General features: G+C 50.1%; 1 protein-coding gene across 2 annotated transcripts in view; it reads left to right on the top strand.

The window, feature by feature from the left end:
* Positions 1-21,178, top strand: part of Pex14 (peroxisomal biogenesis factor 14) — a 149,950-nt gene extending 128,772 nt beyond the window's left edge. For both annotated transcript variants that reach the window (XM_036179458.1, XM_036179457.1), the window contains 5 exons: positions 10,778-10,863; positions 14,047-14,149; positions 15,321-15,418; positions 18,188-18,279; positions 19,955-21,178. In XM_036179458.1, the coding sequence (XP_036035351.1) occupies positions 10,778-10,863; positions 14,047-14,149; positions 15,321-15,418; positions 18,188-18,279; positions 19,955-20,384 (809 nt within the window). In that variant the 3' untranslated portion in view covers positions 20,385-21,178. The remainder of the gene's footprint in view (positions 1-10,777; positions 10,864-14,046; positions 14,150-15,320; positions 15,419-18,187; positions 18,280-19,954) is intronic.
* The last annotated feature ends 975 nt before the right edge of the window (positions 21,179-22,153 follow it).

Here is a 22,153-nt window from a genome sequence, read left to right as displayed (position 1 = left end):
TGCACCACCACCACCACCGCCTGGCTTTTTTTTTTTTTTTTAAGAGATTTATTTGTTTGTTTGTTTGTTTGTTTAGTCTACAACATTCTGCCTATTCTGCCTCCATGTATCCCTGCATGCCAAGAGAGGGCACCAGATCTCATTACAGATGGTTTTGAGCCATCATGTGGTTGCTGGGAATTGAACTCAGGACCTTTGGAAGAACAGCCAGTGCTCTTAACCTCTGAGCCATCTCTCCAGCCCTTATCTTACATTTTTAAATGAACTGCATAGGTACATACCTTAAACAAGAGTAGAAACACATATATATAATATGTTGTAACAAAAATTACCATAAATTTATATCAATATACAAAAGTCCTTTAAACAAGAGTAGAAACATATATACAGTGCAACAAAAATAGCTTTAAATTTGTATCAATATACTATATTCCCTTAAATGATAATAAACATCCATAGCCCACCAAATAACCCAAAACCACCCCCACCCCCTAACTCTTGGAAATGTGAGTATAGTTTTCTCCAAACTGCTTCCTGCTGTTTGTGGACAAAGTATCTTTAGGGTCTCAGAGAGAAAATTTGAGATAACGGCCAAGTCCTGGGAAGACCAACAGTAACCATTGCTGATAGATATCACCTGTCAAGATTCAAGAGGTCTCGCCTGATCAAACCTGACCCATATTAACCCTGAAGGAATCCACATCCTCTCATCTCCTGTGGGAACAAAACTCCAAAACATTTTTTATTTCCATTTGACAAATACACTTTTTTGACTTTTTAAAAGTTAAGGCATTCCTGAAGTATATAGGCTGGCTTATTTCAACAGTCCCTCTTTCAATTCCAGGTCTCTTGGCAGCTGTCCTTTGCTTTTCAACAATCAAAAATTTCAAAATCAGCACAATAACATACAGGATTCAGACTCCCTGTATATTTCTTATCTTATGTGGCTTTTTGTTTTATTACTTTTACTTTCTCTTTAAAGATTTTATTATTTTTTTTAAACTTCATTCTTTTCAATGACTATACCCTTTTTCTTTTCTTAAGCCTATGCACATTGTAAAAACACAGTATAACCTGTTCAGAGCTTTTCCATCTGGACCTCTTTTTATTGTGTATCTTCAGCCTTTTTTGACCCTATGAGCAAACCCTTAAATTACTAACCTATACCTGGATCCTCCACACCTGGCTCTCAGCTGGCTCCACCTGCTCCTTGGGTCATGAAAACCAAGCGTGAAACTCGAGGCTGGTAGGAGGTTTGTCTGACCAGGACCTGCATTCAACCTTCCTAGCTATGTATAGGAAGCTCATACCTGCGTGCTGCCACAAGCATTTTTTACTTAGCTTGCTTTATTTAGCACACTTGGGTGAACAGCAATGCCTCTTAAAGGAGCCCTGTCCTTTTTCTTTTCTTTTTTCTTTTCTTTTCAGGCTTTCTCAGGCCCTATGGAAATTCAAGATCCCCAGGTTGGTTAGCCAAAATGTTGTTTGTCTTTGCTCTTTTGGTGAGCCTGCCACCCAATTCCCAAATAAGTATACATGGAGGCTTATTCTTAATTATGAATGCCCAGTCTTAGCTTGGCTTATTTCTAGTCAGCTTTTCTTACTCTAGTCAGCTTTTCTTAACATAAATTATCCTGTCTACCTTTTGCCTCTGGGCTTTTCCTGTTCTCTTAGTTCTGTAAATCTTACCTTTACTTTGTGGCTTGCAACATAGCTGGGTGGCTGGCTCCTGGAGTTCTCCTCCTTCTCTGGCTACTCCTTTTTTTCTCTCAGATTTCTCCTTCAATATATTCTCTCTGCCTGCCAATCCCACATATTTTTTCTCCTGCCTCCTATTGGCCATTCAGGTCTTTATTAGACCATCAGGTGTTTTACACAGGCACAGTTACACAGCTTCACAGAGTTAAACAAATGCGATGTAAACAAAAGTAACACACCATAAAATAATATTCCCCAACATGTATGTGCACGCCTGTGTGCATATACATGCTACAGTACATGTATGGAAGTCAGAGGACAACGTGTAGAAGTTAGTTATCCTTCTATCTTGTGGCTTCTGGGTATTGAACTCAGGTCATCAGCCTTGGCAGCAAGCATCTTTACCTGCTGAACCATCTCACCAGCCCCTCAAATAATTTTTTTAAGAACTATTGGAGTATATTTTATATATCACAAAACTCATCCATTTCAGGTGTACAAATACAATGGGTTTTAGTAACGCAACTGAGAACAACCATTGTCATTGACCAGCTTTAGAGAATTCTTATGCTCTTATAGGGCCCTTTGGACCCATTCACTATTAATCCTTGTTCCTACCATTATCCCCAGGCAATCACTAGTCTACTTTCCATTACCATAAATTCAGCTCTTCTGGGCATTTTAGGTCAATAGAGTTACAGAGTAGGTGATTTCTATGCTTGGCTTCTTTTTCTTAGCTTAATGGTTTTGAGGTTCACTCACATTGAAGTGTTCCTTTTCATTACTGGTTAGTATTCCATTGTATGAATGGTCCTTATTTTGTGCACCAGTTGATGGACAGTTAGGTGATCTCCTGCTCATGTTTTTGTTTTTTTTTTTTTTGCATAGCGTGAGTTGGTCTTGGAGCCTTGTGTATGCTTGGCAGGTACTCTACTGCTGAGCTGTGCTATTGGACGTTTTGCCTGACACATATAATGCTGCTGGGAGCATTGGTGTGCAGATCTTCCATGGACACATGCTTGGATGGACAGTGTCTAGTGTGGAATTGCTGGATACCATGTTTCTGATTTCTGGATCTTAGTTATTTTCTTTCTAATCAGTTTTCTGAGGTGTAACATGCATGCAGTAAGAGTCCTGGGTTTTCAGTATCCTATTTGATAAATTATAACTCACTTTATTTGTGCGACCATCACACCAATCACAATGTAGGAACTTCTAAAGAGGTGTATGTAATTTCTGTTCTTCTAAAGAGCTTCTTTGTGCCTTTATCCCCATGCCTCATTCCTGTTAATACCAATCTATGCCTTGTCACTACAGCTGGTCCTTTTCACAGACTTCATTTATGGTCAGTTACATGTGTGTAGTTTCTGTGCTTGGTTTATCACCATAGACACTTTCAGAGTTGACCCAGATTTCATCCCCTCCCCAACGTGTGTGTTTGTGTGTGTGTGTGTGTGTGTGTGTGTGTGTGTGTGTGTGTGTGTGAGGGGGGGGGGATTATGTCATAGGGGGTCCCATGGAGTAGAGATCAAAGAGCAAGTCAATTCTCTCCTACTGTCTGTGTTCTGAAGACTGAACTTGGGACGACTTGGTGGCCAGTGTCTTTACCTCCTAGGCCATCTTCACTGACTCCCATTAGGAGAGATTTAGGGGTTTTGTTTGTTTGTTTGACAGTTCCACATATCCTTGCTGGAATCTGGTGTTCTAGGTTTTAAGTTTAGACGTCCTAACATCTGTGTAACAGAACCTCACTGTAGTTTTAATTCTGCATTTCATAGGGAGACTAATGATGCCAAGCATATTTTCAGGTTTAAATTGTTTTTACTTACTTTTGTGTGTATGAGTGTTTTGCTCTTGTGTACATTTGTGCACCACATGTGTGCCTGATGGTGTGGAGGACAGAAAAGAGCATCAGATCCCCTGGGGCTGGAGTTACAGACAGTTGTGAGTCTCCATGTAGGTGCTGGGAACAGAACCTGGGTCCTCTGCAAGAATAATGCTCTGAACTACTGAGTCTCCTCTCCAGCCCCCTCTTTTCAGGTTCTTACTGGTCATTCCTTTACCTTTTATGGAAACTCTCACATTCTTTGCCCTTTTCAAAGCGGCCTTGTTGAGTTGTTAGACCATGTCTATATCTAGTACCCCTGTTTGCATCTACCATCTCCCAGCCTGTGACTCACCTTTTCATTTTTGTAATGGTGCCTTTTGTTGACATCCATTTTTTTTAGTGTTTTGACTTTTACGGTATAACAAGTCTTTCTCTGTCCCACCAGCCAGCTCCCAAATAATGACACGGAGACTTATCATTAATTATGAAAGCTAGGCCTTAGCTTAGGCTTGCCCCATTAATTAGCTCTTATAACTTAAATTAACCCATTTATATTAATCAACATTTTGCTTCATGACTTTCTACCTTTCATTCTACATGTCCATCTCCCTTCATATGTTTTTGGTGTCTCCCCTGTGTCTTGATTTCCTTTTCCTCTTCCTTTTTCTCCCTGGAAATCCCACCTATACCTCCTGCCTAGCTATTGGCCATTCAGCTTTTTATTACACCAATCACTACAATACATCTTCACACAGTGTACAAATATCTCATAACATTATGGCCCATACTTTTTATGTCTTTGTCTGTTCCAAGCCTTGACTTGTGTGTTTTCTGTTTCCATATGGAATCTGTATAGTTTTTTGTTCTTTGCCGATGTGTGGCCCCTGTAGCGTTAACTTCTGCATACAGTGTGAACTCCTGACTTTTTCTTGTGGACTGTCCCTTGTCCCAGCACCATTGTCTCACGGTTGTCCTTTCTCCCACGGGTGACCTTGGCTTCTTTGTTAAAAATCAGTTAGTCATCAACATGATCTATTTCTGAACTCTTCTGGATTCTTTTAAATTAGGCTGGTGTGTGTGTGTGTGTGTGTGTGGGGAGAGAGAGAGAGAGAGAGAGAGAGAGAGAGAGAGAGAGAGAGAGAGAGAGAGAGAGAGCTGTCTAATCCTGTAGTCTAGACTGGCCTCAAACTCAAGCCAAGCTTCATCTTTTCAAAGATTAAACTACAGGCATGAGTCACCACAGCTTGCTTTTCTTTTCTTTGTTTAAGGTATCGATGCTAGGCATATGCTCTGCCCTGAGCTGTCCCTCCAGGCCTGGTTCTGCTTGTCCAGACCCCATCCCCATGTTGCCTGAGTTGGTCTTCAGCTCCTGGGTTAGCCTCTGAGCATCTGATTTCACTGAACCTGATTTCAGAGCTTGGAGGTCTTCAGCTGTGATGAGGGGGTGTGGACATACTGCTCACCATCCTTCCTGCCTACAGATGACACCAGTAGCATCACAGGCCCATGAAAAATGCATTGGAAGTGCATGTGAAGCCAGGCCTGGGATCTGTTGCCTGTGACTGCTGCTTGGCGACTTAGTCTCAAGGTTCTTTGCCTTCAGATGTGACATAACATGCCCAGTATATAATAAGCTGCCAGAAATCCACATCATGTAGAAGAGCTAAAATTGAACTGTCTGAGCTGCTCGCTTCTTGTGTGCAGAGCTGTGATGTCTCACTGTAGATGCTGGCCTCTAGGTTCAGTTCTCCCTCTGTCCACATTGGCCATCTTCAGCCAGGTGCTTCTGTGCCTTGTGCTGCAGCCAGCCTGGCTTAGCTTGGTCTGCAGAACCTTCAGTTGCTGTCTGTGCAAAAGGCCCAGCGACTCCACACCATGGCAGGTGCTGGTTTGTGGACTGGCTTTTGTCCAGGGTCCTGCTGAGTGAGCCTGTCATGACATTGAATGTTCAGGGTGGCTTCTGAGTGGAGCTGGCAGGCAGCTTTGAGCAGCTTGGCCCACCACTGTAGAGCCACGGTTCCAGCCCCAATGAGCAAGGAGGGAAGTCCGCCTGTCTAGCTGAGGTCTGCACTGACCTGCCCTGTGCTTGGGCCACCAGCCTCCCAAGGGCAGTCACTGGAGTATATTGTCTCAGCAGAGTGATCACATGCCGAGTTCCAGGGCTGTTGCTGATGAGCCGGTGAGAGCGTACTCCTCGGTTCGAATTGCCCGTGTCCCTACCTGCAGTCTTCTGTGTCTTCCTGCCTGCTTTTGTCCCTTCCGTGTGCTAAGAGGATTCCGCTGTTGATTGGATAGAGCGAAAGAACCTGGCAGTGTTGCTTTTGTTGGTGTTCAGAGAATAGCTACAGGGCCTTGGAGATGCTTCTCTGCCACCATGGCCACTGTCCCGACAGCTGCCCCCGTCCTGAGCCTCTGAGCAGACACCTTCAGGTGCCCATCAGCGCCCAGGCTGCTTCAGAGTGCAGTGTGTGACAGTGACAGGGGTGTCAAATTTCACAAGTTTGTCCCCTCCTGTGTCTTAGAGTCCCCATCCTAGAGATGCTCCTGCGTTTAGGATGATCACTGCTGTCCCATGTCCTTACAGAGCCCCCAGGGCTGTGGTGATGGTGGGGCCCTCCCTTCCCCCATGTGGGTGATGGAGCCTTCGGGGAAGAGCCATCAATGGTCAGGGTCTGAGAGAAGCAGGGTGCCTTGACCTTGCTCTCCCTAGCCTTCTCACTCTCACTTTTGTCAGGTAGCCCAGGCTACCTTCCAGCTTGTTATCCCCCTGTCTCAGCCTCCTAAATCCTGGCTTTCGAGTATGACCATGCTACCTGGTAGTAGGGCTGGAGGTGGGAGCCAGTGTGCACTGCTTCAGTGGAGTCTCTTACCCTTGAAGCCATGCTATGCAGAAGAGGCTTTTGCAATTTTTTAAAAAAAAGATTTATTTATATTACTTTTCATTATGTGTTGTGGGGTGTGTGTGTGTGTGTGTGTGTGTGTGTGTGTGTGTGTGTGTGTATTAGTGCAGTACGCTTGGAGGGCAGAGGCATCAGGTACCCTGGAACTAGGGTTACAGACAGTTGTAGGCTGCTATGTGGATGCTGGAGACAAAACTCATATCCTCTGGAAGAACAGCAAGTACTCATAACCACTAAGCCATGTCTCTAGCCCCAGTTGTATAGCTTACTCAGGTCGAGAAGCTGGCTCAGTGGGTATAGGCTCTTGCCACTAAATCTGATGACCTGAGTTTGATCCCTGGGACCCATGTAGTGAAGGAGAGAACAGACTCAGGAAAGTTGTCCTCTGACCTCCACACATGTAAGTAGGTAAATAAATGCAGTCATTTTTCAAAAAGCTTTTTCTATCTTCCTTCCCACATGGAGCCATCAAATTGCTGGCCTTATATTGCTGCCCTCAGACACTGGGGCATGCAGTGACTCAGAGTGGGCAGGAGACAGAGGCTGAGGACTGGAGGTGGGAGCCAGTGTGCACTGCTTTGGTGGAGTCTCTTACCCTTGAAGCCATGCTATGCAGAAGAGGCTTTTGCATCTGAGTTTTTCTCTCTTCATTTTGCCACAGACAGAATTGTATCACATATCTCTAAAACGAGTAAAATGGCATTTCAGCTTCTAGTCTTTATAGACTCTCTGAACTTTAGGAAAGATCATTCCGGTCCCTTTTCATTAATAATGAAAACCAGGGGGCAATAAAATGTTCTTAACGGGAGCCTGGCAGGAACGCTACAGCAGTGAGGGTGAAGGGTGAGCTGGCAGGGAACTACAGGTGTTTCTCGGGCCTGGGGAGGGCAGAGCTCCTGCATGGTGCACAGCTGTGCAGGGTCTGAGCTCCCAGATCTCAAACTCTGGAGGCTGCTGGGCCACAGGATCTCGATGTCAGCAGAAAGAGGTTGCGCTTGTCCAAGCATGGGAGGTGTGCCTGTGGGGAAGCAGCTGGTTCAGCAGACTTGAGGTCTGCTCGACTTGCCAGCCTAGTACAGTTGCCTTCTTGTAGATACTCAGTGGCCAGTGGCAGTTTGAGAGTTAATGGTGAATGTGGTTTGCTGATTGCAGCACCATGGGGAGGTATTCCCTGGGGATTCGGGTTTCATGAACAGATGTCCCTCTGGAACAAGGGACCCTCTCAAAGAGTGGCAAGGTCACTCTTTCAACACATTTTTCTCCTAAAAATGGAATTCTCCCTCACTAGAGGTTGGATTTTACATCTGGCATGAAGAGCCAAGCAGACTAGAAGAGAAAGAAGGAGCAATGGAAAGATCCATGCAGGACTCAGAGACTGCATTCCAGGGGCCAACTGGGAGGGCTGGCAGAGTCTCCTGTGGGACTAGAGGGCAGCACACAGGGATGTCCATGACAGGCAGTGCAGCCCTTGCCTTCATGGGGTGGTCTTTTCAGATGTGACCACCTCACTGGACATCACAGTGTAGTCCAGACAGAGAGTAGGGACATCCTTGTTAACCCTAACACAAACCCCAGAGCACATTGACAAATGTCTGTAAACACAAATACACACACACACACACACACACACACACACACACACACACACACACACACACACCATTTGCATGCCACTTCGGACCATAAGGAGAACCAAAAGGAAAGAAATGAAGTATTTATGTTTGTTGTAACAAAGGACTAGTATCCACGCCATGTAAGAAAGTCTCTCAACAGTGAGGAGTAGGAAGATGGAAAGCATCCACTGTGCCGAGAGGAAATGCTCACAAAATAAGATGGGTGCCCATCAGAAGCAGAGCAAAGCACCATCCTCTGCTGCTGCCAGACTGGCAGCATCTACATCTGACAGATGCTGAATGCCTGGCTGGTGGATGGATTTGCAGAGCCCTATGGAGGGAGTCATACCACACATTGCCTCTGACCCATGAAACCTCAGGTTTTCTGATGGCCTGTGTGGTAGCCGACACAGGTCTACAGTGTGTGTGGTGCAGTTACAGATCGGAGAGGGATCTGTGTGTCAGCAGGGAGGTTCCATGGGGTACCAGACTGCTGTGGGAAAGAGGAGACTCAGACATGCACCTCGTGATTTACATATGTATAAACATTCTCTGCAAGAATAACATATGGACAGTGGCTGTTGGTGACAGAGAATGCCTCTGTACAGGACACTGACTTCTGCTGCTTGATTCTTAGACTGTGAGTCTTGTCAGAATCAGAATATGTAAAACAGAAAATGAGAGTTGAAGGCTAGGAGAAGCCATCATATTAATTGCAGTTTTATGACCAAGATGAGCTGGGCCATGTTGGGGAATCCCATGTAGACTCCATGAGTTCTTTCAATCCCCTCTTGCCTCTTGAGAGCACTGTTTAATAGTCCAAATAGGAGGGGTGTGGCCCTCACCTTCTTGGAGGTCGTGGGGTGCTTGGCTTTCCTGGCTGGGTCACATGCCTATGTCCCATCACTAAGTCTGCATGAGGTCCCGTTCCTCTGCTTTGTCCTGAGACAGCAGATGATGGCAGGTATCTCAGTGAGCTTGCAGGCATGGGCAGAGAGGGAAGGGAGAGGCAGGAGAGCTCTCTGAAGCACCAAAGCTGGTTACAGCCCTCCCGAGGGGACCCACAGTGCTCCTAACCCTCCTTGCTCCTAGACTCAGCTTTGGAGGAAGGCAGCTTTCCTCTCAGCCTGTTGGGCACAGTACCTTGATTCATCCATGACTGCCAAGTGTGCCCACTGTGGTTTCTGTCCTTCCTCTTGACAGAGCCCCTGAGAGGAGGCCCACTGACCTCTGTTCCAGAGGCCTGGAGAAGGCAGGCCAGGTTACATACCCAAGCCCTTCATGAACCCTTCTTGGAATAGTAGAGAACCCACCTCTCATATGCAAGTAGATTCTTACCTGGAACTGTGGGAACTTCGCCCCAGAGGACACATCCCAAGACCCCAGTGGAAGCCTGAGACTGGATAGCATTTACCTTACAGATTAGGCATGGTAAGAGGAGCAATAATAGAGTGTAACTATGGCAGTATGCTATGATACAAGGCATACTCCATATCCCGCTGTATCATTGATCTTGATAGCCCAGCATTGTTTTGTTTTGTTTTTTTCTTATTGAGAACTTTCAGTTTTTTGCTCTTAAGGGAAATGCTTAGGCTTTTCTTAGGCAGATTCAAATTATCAGCATCTCTGCCCTTATGCTTTAAGGCTATTTTTAAGTAAGGCTCACTGAAACTCCGTGCTGAGATACTGAGACAGTCAGTCTGAGAGTCAAAATGGTAATCAGTGTGTGATAGGCAAGTAGCATATACAGTGTGGATACACTGGACAGAGCTAAGTGGAGTCCTGGGGAGGTCAGAGCAGGATGGCTCAGATTCCATCATGCTACTTAGAATGGTGTACAGTTTAAAGCCTGTGGGTCGTTTCTTTCTGGAATTTTCCATTTACTGTTTTCAGATCACAGTTCCAGAAAGGAAGAACACAGTAAAGGTTGAGCTGGTCGGTGAACTTGGTCAGGAGCCTGCCCTGAGGTGAGGACTGGATGCTCAGTCCACTTCCTCAAAAAAAATGGCAAATTCTCCTTCTCAGACTTCCTTGACCTTTGATCTAGACTGGCTGTTTTCACCTCCATGGCCTTGCAAAAGTGTCTCCTGCTTCTAGCTGGCCCCAGAGCTAGCCCGGTGTTCTCCTAAAATACAGAGTTCTGATTGTGGCACTTCCTCTTTCAAATCCTTCACTGCCACCCCACTGCTGTGGGCTAGTGCTTGGGTGGGGGGTGACCTGTCTTCCTCACCCCACCCAATCTGACCACCAGGACACAGGCCTTGGCCCTGCCCCTTAGCACCTCAGAAGGTGCCTTGCTTAGTCTTTTGCAGACTTGTGTCTTCAGAGCCTGAGGAGTGAGCAGAGCAGAGAGGCCCAGATCACTGTGGGCCTTGGTTTATCCCTCTGTGTAGTGTGCACATACTAGCCTCTAGAATGATCCTTTGTTCTCTGACCTCATAGGCCAGGCCAAAGGTCCTCACATCACTTCTGCCATCTGACCCCCAAGGCTGGACACTCAGCTCACAGCTGGATACCTCTACCCAGCATCTCATGGTCAGGTCACTCCCCTCTCAAGTGACGCAGATGCTTCTGGGAGCCTGGGAAGAAGAGAAGGCAGAGCTGATCGACCCTTTTGAGGGTCACATGCTGCTTTCTACAGCTGTGTATCTCTACTTGCCTGCTAACTGAGACACTCCCACTCCTAGGGAGGGATCCTGGAGACTTGTCCTAGCTTTCTTCTTCTTTCCTACCGCTAGGCCCTGGAGGTTCCCGGTGGCGAGATTACGGTGCCTTGGCCATCATCATGGCGGGAATTGCATTTGGCTTTCACCAGCTCTACAAGGTAAGTTGCCTCCCAGAGGCTGCAGAGTGTTGTGGCATTCAGCCGCCTCTCCTGGCCCCTGGCTTACTTACAGAGGCACTGTACTCAGTGGATGCTCAGCCCTAGAGCACAGTAACTATGGTGGAAGGAGGCAGCAGAGCAGGAGAAACGTGAAGGCACGCAGGCATGTACTGCTGCTTCAGCTTTCTGCCCTGGACCGCACCCCACCCCACCCCCTGTAGCTTGACCTAAAAGGCCAAGTCAGGTATTTAGAGCAGTGCCTAGTATCAGTGAGAAGTATGTACATCTGAGAGACAGGACAGCCTAGTGGTTAAGAGCTTGGACTCGCTGGGTGGCAGTGATGCACGCCTTTAATCACAGCACTTGGGAAGCAGAGCCAGGTGGATCTCTGTGAATTCGAGGCCATCTTGGTCTGCAGAGTGAGCTCCAGGACAGGCTCCAAAGTTACATGAGAAACCCTGTCTCAAAAAACCAAAAAGAAAAAAGAAAAAGAGCTTGGACTTTGGAGCATAGCTGAATGTGTTGAACCCGACTCTGTCCCAGAGTCCAGGTCTATCTGTAAGACTGGGCTAGAACAGACGGTCTTTGACTTTGCAATGGTGTGAAAGTGTGCCTACCCATGTCCATAGTCTCACTTTGGGTACAACACTCAGTGAAGGAGCTGAGAGAGGCTTCCGTTTTGACAGTTGTGCCCAGCTGCTCTAGCAAGTGTTCTGGGCACACTGAAGGTGAAGTGTTCTGGGCACACTGAAGGTGGACAGGAGCACTGTGTTGCTCAGTAGGTCAGGTGTGTGCACGCATCTTCCCAGTGTGATGGTTTACAGCATCTGTCGACGTCCCGGGGTTGCAGTGAAGGTGGGAATCTATCCTCAGGACAGTGCTGGAGTGCTGCTGGCCCCTTGCCTGCTGGCTCTCGGGAAGCCCCTCAGATGCCCTTGTTCCACCCTGGTATTTACAACTAGCTCAGGGAGCCCACTTCTTGTTTTCTGTGGATTGTGGTAGCATCTGTATAAACGTGGGATTTTCCCTGGGCTTGTGAGTCAGCCCTCATAAGCAGAGCTGAAGCTTGTAGCAGAGCTGAAGGTACTAAACAAACATTTTCTCTCATGATAGCAGTGGAAAGGCCCAGCCTTGATCTGGAGAAAATAGTCTACAAGATGCACAGCCAGGATGGCCCCACAGCCATCTTACCCCGGAGAGAAGCTGTGTTCTCTTCTGAGGTCTCTGAGTAACCCACCCTGGTTTGGTGACTTTTTTTTTTTAAAGGACCCTACTGAATCCCCAGGCTTGCAGTGTGACTTTCAGCCCATAAAATGTGTTTAAACTGTGCATTCTGGGAGTCTAAGTGTTTGACCTCACACAGTAACTAATGACAGAGTTGTAGTGGAATATAACTTTCCAGTGCAGTGTCTGTTGCAGGAATAAGAAATTCCTATGCAGAAATTCAGAAGCCAAGTGTTGGGGCAGGCTTGGGACTTCCCCTCTCAGCTGGTGTGGTGCCTCTCGTATGGGGCAGGCCTTCTCAGGTGCTGCAGACAGGCACCAACACAGAGTTCACAAGTACCAGGATCCTGTGAACAGCATGTGATTGTCCCATCGCCTGCCCCCACCCTCCAAGAGAACTGGAGGTGTGGCACCTTGGTTCAGATGTGACACAGAGATTGTCATCTGTTTCCATGGAGCTCTGGCCACCAGCCTGCTTTAAAAAGAAAGGAAACATTGAAATGTTGGTTACAATGGTGACACAAAAATGTCTTCCACATCTGCTGGTAGTATTCTTTAAGTTTTAAAAAAGTGGGGGGCTGTCTTGCTTTGTACAGGCACAGAGATTTAGCCAGAGCAGCGGCAGCACTCCCCACTCATGGGCTCTGGCCTCAGGAATGGGGGGTAGTTGGTTATGCAGCTGAGAATTTCTTGACTTTTATACTTAGAAAACGTCAGGCTGCAGTTGATGAGTTCCGCTCAGTTGTGGGTAATAACTCACACTGTGGCTGCAAAGCACTTTGCAAAATAGAAACAGCTTCTGTGCATATGCTAAATGACGAGCTTCACTCTGAGTCTCTCTTGAAATGAGTTCTCCCACAAACCCCTGTGAGACCTGCTTTTCTTCCCTAGTATAGAACCCATAATGGAGAACCGTCCCTCTTTTTTTTCCTGTCTGGAACCCAAATAGACTGAAAAACCTAAGATCTCTCTGGGTAGCGCCCTGCAGGCTGGTAGACCTTGCCCCTTAGACTGGGGAGTAAGAAGGTCTCCAGGTCCCAGAGTGCTTGGTGGTAAAGCACAGGCTCTCTCTCTCTCTCTTCTCCTAACACCTGCTACCTCCAACCCCTGTGCATCCTTGTCCCAAGCCCTACAGATCACCAGCTGTGCCCCTGGGGAGGCTGGTCCTAGATGCTGTTGTCTGATGGCCCGGCAGTCAACAGCCTTGGCTTTCTGGGTCCCTGGGGCTGTTTCTTCTCTGCCCTGTTTTCAGTTCTGGGAGGACCTAGGCTGTTTTGGCTTCCTTCTGTGAAGAAAGTCCCTTCTGATGTTTAGAAGAGTCCAAGGTGCCCTCTTTAGTAGGCTTCCGAAGTGTGTGCCTTATCCCCACCGCAGAAGATCAGCAATCCCAGAAGTCTGTTGCTTTTCCTCTAGTTTCTCCAGTTATGTTGTGTTTATGCAGATCTAATACTGCTTCTGAGTGGGTGAGGCAGTTTGCCTCATTCACAGAGTTCAAGTGTTAGATTCAGAAAGGGGACAATGAAAGCTGCTTTCCTCCCTCCCCAGACGCCACCATGGGGTCAGTGTCTGGCATGTCCTCTGCAGACTGAGAACTTTTCAAGTAGAATTGGAAAGCGTCGTAGAAATCTATATGTAAGAAAAGTGAGTGAAAGGGTGAGATCTCCCTCACAGAGAGACCTTCCCGAGCTTGGGGACAGCTCAGAGGTCTGGCCTGGCCCATGCTACCCCCCCCCCACACACACACACAATTCCTCCTCACCTTCTCTTGGTCTTTGTCCTTTCTCCCCCCAGAGAAGTTCTTACGAGGCCATTACTGCAGCCTGGTAACTTTTTCAAGCACCCTTTTTTCTAGTGTGGAGTGTGTTGGGACTGGAGTGACCCACAGAAGATCAGGGCAGGTTGGGTGGTGGGATTTGAGAGACCAGAGCGGCCACCTCCTCACCTGGCCCCTTCTTGCAGAAGTACCTGCTGCCCCTTATCCTGGGAGGCCAAGAGGACAGGAAGCAGCTGGAGAGGATGGCGGCGAGTCTCTCCGAACTGAGTGTCAGCGTGGCCCAGACAGGTAAAGATTAATGACTCCATCAAGTCACCCCTCCAAGCCCCTCATGCAGCCCTTTCGGCCCCTCCCTCTCCCTCGTCTCCACTCTGTGGTGACTTCATTTATCTGCTCTGAGAATCTGTTCACATTTGCAAATGAAGCCGCCGTCATCTCGGTTTAATTTGAAATTGCTTGTTTACTGTCGGCGCGGCCTCAATTAATTATGTTTTTACGGAAAGGCTCCCAACCTCAGAATATTAATAAGGGGAATAAAATGACAGCCTTTCTAAGGGCTGTAAAGTTCATTTTTAATTTCTGCTTCTATGAGGTTTTCAGGGGGGTTTTCAGTGATTTTCCCCCTTCCCTCGAAGAATCCAATGCAGGGTCAAGAGAGTCTGTAATTACTGTGGTTCTCGGGACCCCTGCCACCTCCTCTGTTATCGACTCCACACGGATGGCTCTCAGTACCTGCTGCCCCAGTGATGGCCCAGATTAGCTGGGACCTGTTGTGGCAGAGGTGCTTCTTCCCTTTGTGAACTTGTTTACTAAGTGGAAACTGCGAATCTAAACCTTGGGCAGGGGAGAGAGCCACCTGTCCCCGGCAGGAGTCTCTGTTCCTCACTGGCACCTGTGCAAAGCTGTCTGGAAATGCTCTAATTCATCTGTCCCATGGGCCATTGCTCCTAGGAGGCAGGGACATAGGAGTCACAGGTCCCAACAGGTACTGGGGCCTTGGCAAATCCTCGGTGGGGCAGGACAGAGTGGGAAAACCACCACAGATGAGGCTTGTCCTTTCGCATTCCTGGATTTGGCGGAGACCTGAGCCTCAGCCTTCCTGGGACTGAAGCTGTCCTAGAGCATCCAAGGACACTGTGAGGCCAGTGAGGTGAACGATTGGAGCATGGTGGGAGCTAGAGAGCCAGGCACATCACAGCCAGGTGTAATTAGAGGGGAGAGGCTTTGGACGGATATGCTGTTGACCATGGACAAGCACACAATGGAGAGATGAAGTAGAAACCCCAGAGGTTACACATAGTGCGGGTGGCTCACCCCAGGCACAGATAAATTATCTGGGTGTGGGGGCAGGGGCTTACAGATAAATTACACGTGGCAGGGAGGCAGGCAGCTTGCAGGTATGTGGGCGAGGAGGGGACCTTGGGCGCTGACTTACCAGACATAACGCTTTCTTCCCTAGTGACTCAGGTACAGACAACACTGGCCTCTGTCCAAGAGCTACTGAGACAGCAGCAGCAGAAGGTCCAAGAGCTGGCCCATGAGCTGGCCGCTGCCAAGGTACTTATCTTTGGGCCCTTGGGTTCCCAGGCCAAGGTCTGGTCCATTTAACTCTAAGCCCTGGTCCTCCACCTATACACTGTCTTCTGTGGGCCTGCTGTCCACCGCTTGCCATCTTCTGTCCTGGGGGGGGGGGGGGGCACCTCCGAGGCCGACTCTATCCATCTCATTAGAGAAGCAGGCACCACTGCATTGGTGTAGTCTGGAGCCATCAGGGGCGATGTTCCTGTTTCTATACCACCTCCTGACAGCAGGGATGGACAGCCACCCCCTGATGCTGCTGGACTTTTGATGGCAGGCATGCCCCTGCAGGCTGGGTGTAGGTCACAGTCTAGCCAAGGAAGAGTCGAGACAACAGAGAAGTGCACCATGGGTAGTTGACTTGTTCCCACTCTGCCTAAGGTGCTGTGCTCACCTTGCAGTGGGCAGTCTCTAGACCCAGAATCCTGGGGTCAGATGATCTGAAAGGAATTAGAGTCTCCTAGGGTTGACTACAGTGCTTCCCATGCCTTGCTGCCTAGATTTGAAGCAGTCTGCTCAGCAGCAGTCTGAGAGATCAGTCTATCTGGGGTAAAGTCCTCCCTCTTCCATTTGCTAACTGTTAGACCACAGGAAGTTACTTACACATTCTGAGTCTTTGTCTGTAAAATGGAGCTGTGACAGTGTCTACTTTGTTACCTGGTACCAGCCAGAGCCCAGGATTCAGGTCCTCAGCTTTGGGTGTGACAGCATCATCCCCAAAGCACCATCTTGGATAGCAGGGATCTGAGAGGCAGCATCAGTGGGGTCCCTGGGGTTCTCTGAAGGGTCGGGCCCACCTGAGCTGCCCCTAGGAGTGTTGACCAGACTCTGCACAGCTGGGTTGCAGATCCAGGAAATGGAACATCTTTGCACTTGTGCTGGAGGCCAGAGTCCTTGTTGTGAGGAAGGTCCCTAGAAGCTCTCTTCCAGTGTCCATTCCATTTTACACATAGGCTGTCTCACTTCCTGCTCAGGTGGCTGGGTGCTACCACTGCTGGGCTATGTCCCCTCCAGGCCACTATAAAGCAGGCAGGAAGGCAGCGTGGCCCCCACTTGACTGTTATCATTCAGATCTGTGGCCTGCCAGTGGCCAACAGCCATTCCGGAAACTGGAAAACTGTTTTCAGGTCCTAAGCATGAGATGAAGACCTCGAGTTGCCCTTTAAGGAGGGGGCTGGCTGGTTGGGGGCTGCTGTGGTTTAGAAGAGTCCACAGTTGCCACAGCTTCTGCCCCACAGAGCCTTTCCCTGCTGTCCCTGCTAAAGTGGGGCTCTGGCCTGGCACCCAGGCCCACGATGTGTGAGGACTCCTCTTACCCCGTAAACTAAAGATTCAAGCTATGTTTTCTCAGCTGTAATGTAAGTTTTTATATCTGCCTTCCAAACTCCTACTGGAGCACTGTAAAAAATGAAAAGAAGAGCTTTAAGTAATTAAAAACCTACATAAAACTGAAGCCTGTGAGTTTGCTACAACTGTTTTTTAAAGAGACTGGCTAAAAAGCCCCAGATGTCAGGTTTTATTTCTAAATCCTGGCATCTGGCACCATGTGCGTTTGGAAATCTGAGTCCTTTGTGGCCGGTGAGTGGAAATTGCTCCCTTGTTAATGGGCTGCTGTAGCTCTCAAGGTCTCAGAGAAGCCAGAACAGTGGCTCCTGGGCCTTGCTGTCTGGTGGTCTGGGGTAGGGACCCTCTGGGATGGATGTGAGGACGTTGACCACTCCCTGCTCCCTCCAGACTGCCCCAGCCTTTCTTCCTGAGACTGGCAGCTGAGAGGTTTCTTCCCGAAAGGGTGTGCCCAATGTGCTGTCTAGGCTAGCCTACAGTGGCCCACCTTATGTCAGGAACCATGGCCCACAAGGGAGATCCAGGGGTGTCCCCTCGGCAGCCTGGGGAGAGCCTGGTGAATTGAGAGCCTCCTGCCTCTCAGGCCTGAACACACAGGCCACCCACAGTCCCAACCTGTGGACAGCTGCGTAGCCTTTCCTCTTGACACAGTAAGGTGTGATTCTTCAAGGTTCAGGGATAGGAAGGTGCCCCACCCCTGCCCTTTGGGGACAAGGTTGAGTCCTCTCTCCACTCAGCCTTGATTTGTCACAAAGAATGAGTTAGATTGAGTGGGATAGGACATCCTCCTTGACCCTTGGACACCTCTGGAGATCTGAAGTCTCAGCTAGGAACAGGCTGCATTAGGGTAAGGCCACCATCTTGGCCTGCTTAAAGGCAGAGCTGTAGACAGACAGCTCAGGCGCTCCAGGCCTCTCTCCAGCCTCCCTCTGTCCATGGCTTCCCCTGACTAGTTAGTGCTGACTGGTTAGCTCTGACTGGTTAGCGCTGGTTTCGGGGAGGCATTATGTTGAGATAGCTTGTGTTTACTGGTGGTGGTTGTGGAAGTATCCAATAGTCAACCAGAGTGGAAGATTCTCAGGGCTACAGCAGCCTCTCTCACTGCCACCTGCCACTAGGACCGTCTCAGTGTCTGCGAGAGATAGGGCTTGTTTGTTATTTACACATGACACTGTAAGGCCACCTACAAACATACAGTGACTTCTTGGCATCATTGTATACCTGGACAGGGTTTGGGGATTATTCACTGGAGGGTGTTGTCACTGGTTGCTGTGATTATGGCAGAGTAGGACACAGAATGGCTTGCGGCTGCTGCCCCACCCAGGACCCTCCTAAGGTTGCCCACCCCTGACCCAGGCTGTGCAGCACCACTGTGACCCATGTTACCTGTGCTCTGACTTACAGGCCACCACATCAACCAACTGCATCTTGGAGTCCCAGAATATCAATGAGCTCAAGTCGGAAATCAACTCCTTGAAAGGGCTTCTTTTGAATCGGTAGGAGAGGGAGCTCAGGGCTCTGTCTTGTCCAGGGTCAACCTGGTGGGAGTGTGGCTTGTGGGCTGTCACAGGTGGGACAGGACCCCTCACTGAGCTGGAGCTTAAAGATCTTGAACCTGACCTCAGCCACTCCTGCCTACCCTCCTAAGGGGCCCACACCAGGGGGACAGTGTCCATAAGAGTTGCATTAAATGAACAGCGTTGTCTGAGATGAACAGCGTTGGCAGAGAGCAGGGGCTGCAAGCAGAGAACTCACAGGCACTTACTGACATGGGACCTCTGGAGGTGGCCACTCCTTCCTGAGCATGAAACCCCTCTAGGCTGCCTTGTCTCAGACAGCATCCCACTGAGGGCTACGGGGTGTGAGAGCTTGCCTCAGCAGAATCAGTCCTGTCCCTGTGAAGCTTCCTGGTACCCCTGTAGTATCAGCACATTGTTCTCAGGGTAGCCCTGACTGGGAGTGACCAGGCCAAAAAAGCTGAAAGTGCATTGTCCAGGAAGCTGGAGTGAGCAGTCAGTCTGCCTGAGCGTGCCCTGGCAGGCTGTGTCTGGACATGCGTGTGTCTGCTTGCCCAGGGGCAAGACCATGACACCCAAGGTGGGCCTTATGGGGGTGGCAAGGATGGGGTAAAGGATGCTGAGATAACCCCAGGCTACAGGAGCATGCTTCCTAAAGCCTCCCACATCACGATTTTCAGGGGGGGGGGGGGACGATGGACAGATGGATGGACAGACATGGGTCTCTATAACAGATGTGGGCAATCCAGGCAGGGCAGGCAGATTGTTCTTAGAAGTCTTTGGCTTTCCTAGAAGATAGTTGACTCTGTGGCAGGGGACACATGCAGGCCGTGGTGACACTGAAGCCAGGAAAAGGACCAAGAGTTTCTTGGTGATTTGTGTAGCTGACGAGTGTGCAGGGCTGGCACTGGTACCACCTGGTGGGCTCTGGGCCGAAGGCTGAGTCTGTGACTCGGAGTCTGGGACTGGTGCTGTGAGGCGGCGCAGTCCTGGACAGCAGCAGGGCCTGTCCTCTCCGACTTTGCAGAAACAGGCCCTCATGTCAGAGAGCTGCATTTCTGAACCATGATTATGCTGACCTAACTTCTCAGGTCTGTCCTGGAATGGGCATCCGTCTGGGCTGGCTGCTGGCCCAGGGCCTAGATGGAGAGCTGGCTTTTCCTTGGTCAAAGCGTGGGCTCATAGGTTTCCAGCAAAGGGTTCCAACATCACCTTTTGCTCTTCCCTGCCTCTGCTCCCCTGGCCAGTAGCCAGGGTTCCCCACTGCTGCCTTTGGCTGAACTCATGGACACACTAGCCAGGGCTCCTGGGTTCCCAGCCTTGGCCCCTTTGGCCTCCTGTCTTTTCCCTGTGTAGCCAAAGACTTCTAAGCCACACTGCCAGGAGTGGAGCGGGGACAGGGGGTTAAGTGGGGGGGGGGGGGGGCATGCCCCGGGTTGGTCCCGACCTGGGACGGTATGAGGCTGCATTAGGACAGGGTTGGGTCAGCACAGGGCACTTCTCGTGTCCTGCTTGACTAATGAGACCTTAGTCCCTGCCTTGTGGAGAGGCTGCTCCTATCCCTGAGCCTTTAGGGACCAGGGAGTGCGTGACACTGGAGCTGGATGCTGTCACCAACCTCTGCCTACTTCTTTTCTTCTTCTCCCACTGCCAGGAGGCAGTTCCCTCCCTCCCCATCAGCCCCGAAGATCCCCTCCTGGCAGATCCCAGTGAAGTCTCCATCACCCTCCAGCCCCGCGGCCGTGAACCACCACAGCAGCAGTGACATCTCCCCTGTCAGCAATGAATCCACATCCTCCTCTCCTGGGAAGGAGAGCCACAGCCCCGAGGGCTCCACAGCCACATACCACCTGCTGGGCCCCCAGGAAGAGGGTGAGGGGGTGGTAGATGTCAAGGGTCAGGTGAGGATGGAGGTGCAGGGTGAGGAGGAGAAGAAGGAGGAGGACAGGGAGGACGAGGAGGAGGAGGAGGACGTCCTTGGGGTACAGAGGGAGGACCGGCGGGGCGGGGACGGGCAGATCAATGAGCAGGTAGAGAAGCTGCGGCGGCCAGAAGGTGCCAGCAACGAGAGTGAGCGAGACTAGGCCTGGCACTTGCGTGCCCGCCTTTCCAGGACATCAGCGGCGGGTGGGCACGTGTTATGGCTCCACCACCATGAGGGTGGCCGGCAACCCAGGTAGGGGTGGGGCTGTCCTCAGATGCACCAGTGTGGGGTTGCATTTCTGTTCACCAGCCTCCCAAACCCCTCCCCCAGCCCCAGCCCTGGTGACTCTGGCTGCTCACAGCCAGGCGGAGGACTGGACTCGGAGCCCTGTGCTCAAGCCCCTGCCGAGCCCCTTCCTGGACAGGTGTCTTGTCCAGGTGTGTCCTTGAGTATCTTGACTACCTGACACCGTGCATGGCCAGAGCTCATGTCATCTCATGCCTCCTGTCACCTCAGTGCAGGGGGAACTATGGCCCCTCAGTCTTGCTCTCTCCCACGGTGCCCTGGCCTGGCCTGTGGCTTCTTCTTTGCCTGTTCCAAAAGCCAGAGCCCTGGACCTGCTCCTCATTTTGTGGGCCTACCAGGACCCAGCCTCCCGACAGCCAGGTCCTGGCTGACAGATGCTGCCCTTGGGCACCTGTCCCCAGCCCACTGCCGTGTTGTCCTGTATACCACACAAGACCACCCTCGCTTGCTGTGTCATGGTCTGGCTACTCCATGGTCAGGTGTACTTCTTCCTCTACAGTGGAGCCAGGCAGCAGGGCCTTCCTGACCAACAGCCACGTCTGTCCTTCCCACTGAGAAACACATGTTCATTTATGTGATCATGTATAGATTTCAGAATATAAGATATGACTGTACATAATTGTAATAAATATGAGTTGCCATATTTAACTCCTGACTCTGGCCTCATCTGCTAGCTACAGCTCCACCAGGTGACCACCGGAGTAGGGCCCTGAGGGATGAGGGCTCCCAGGGGCCTGTCAGAGTGGCTCACCCGAACTGGAGGGGCTCCTTCCTTGCTCTGGTGTCTGTGGAGGGCGACACTCCCCCGAGAGCAGGAGGCAAGGGACTCCTTACTGTATATAGACCTGCTGCTGCAGGATGAGCAGCCTTCCTTAAATGGATGCACATTCCCCAGGAGCCTGTCTGTGCTCGGCTGGTCCCTCGCCTGCTCGCTCGAGCTCTCTTCTCCCTTTAACCTTCACAGTGTGCTGAGCTATGACCAGAAAGCTGGGCAGGAGCAGCGCCCTCCAAAGGACACTCTCTACCCTTTCCACTGGGGTCTGGCCAAGCCTGGACTTATGGAGAGTGTCCTATCTTGTGTCTTGTGTGGGTGTGGGCCTGAGAAGTGGATAATGCCACTACTGCAGGTGAAGTCACTCAGCAAGGTACATGTCCTTCCAGTGGCCTTGCAGGCTCCTGCTCCCCATTGTCTGGGCAAGGAGTGAGGGAACATATCAGTATGGCTGAGGGGTGTGGCTTTGGGCTGTTTTGTCCCAGAAGATGCCTACCTCTCACCCCTCTGGCTCTGGCTCAGGTGTCCCCTTTATCGACTCACATGAATCCTGGGTTGGATCTCTAGCCACCTGGTCCCTAGATAGAATCAGAGCCCTGGAGAGAGCTCCCCTGCCTGCATTCTTCTCCTCGTGTCCTGGAGGAAGCCATGTCTCTTCATTCCTGGGGACAACTAGCCTGCATGGCTGGGGGACCTTGCTCTCTCTCCCAGGATCCCTAAGGAGTCCCGGTGTCAGGGGGCAAGTGGGTAGACCTGAGATGGGCCATCTGGTGGATGGGACTCCTGGATCCTGGGAACATGGTTGCTGGGTGATCACAGCCCCTTTTGGTTACATTTGTTACTGTTTGTAA

The sequence above is a fragment of the Onychomys torridus genome, chromosome 2 (assembly GCF_903995425.1).
Source record: "Onychomys torridus chromosome 2, mOncTor1.1, whole genome shotgun sequence".
Taxonomy (NCBI): domain Eukaryota; kingdom Metazoa; phylum Chordata; class Mammalia; order Rodentia; family Cricetidae; genus Onychomys; species Onychomys torridus.
This window is presented reverse-complemented; position numbering and strand designations above follow the sequence as displayed.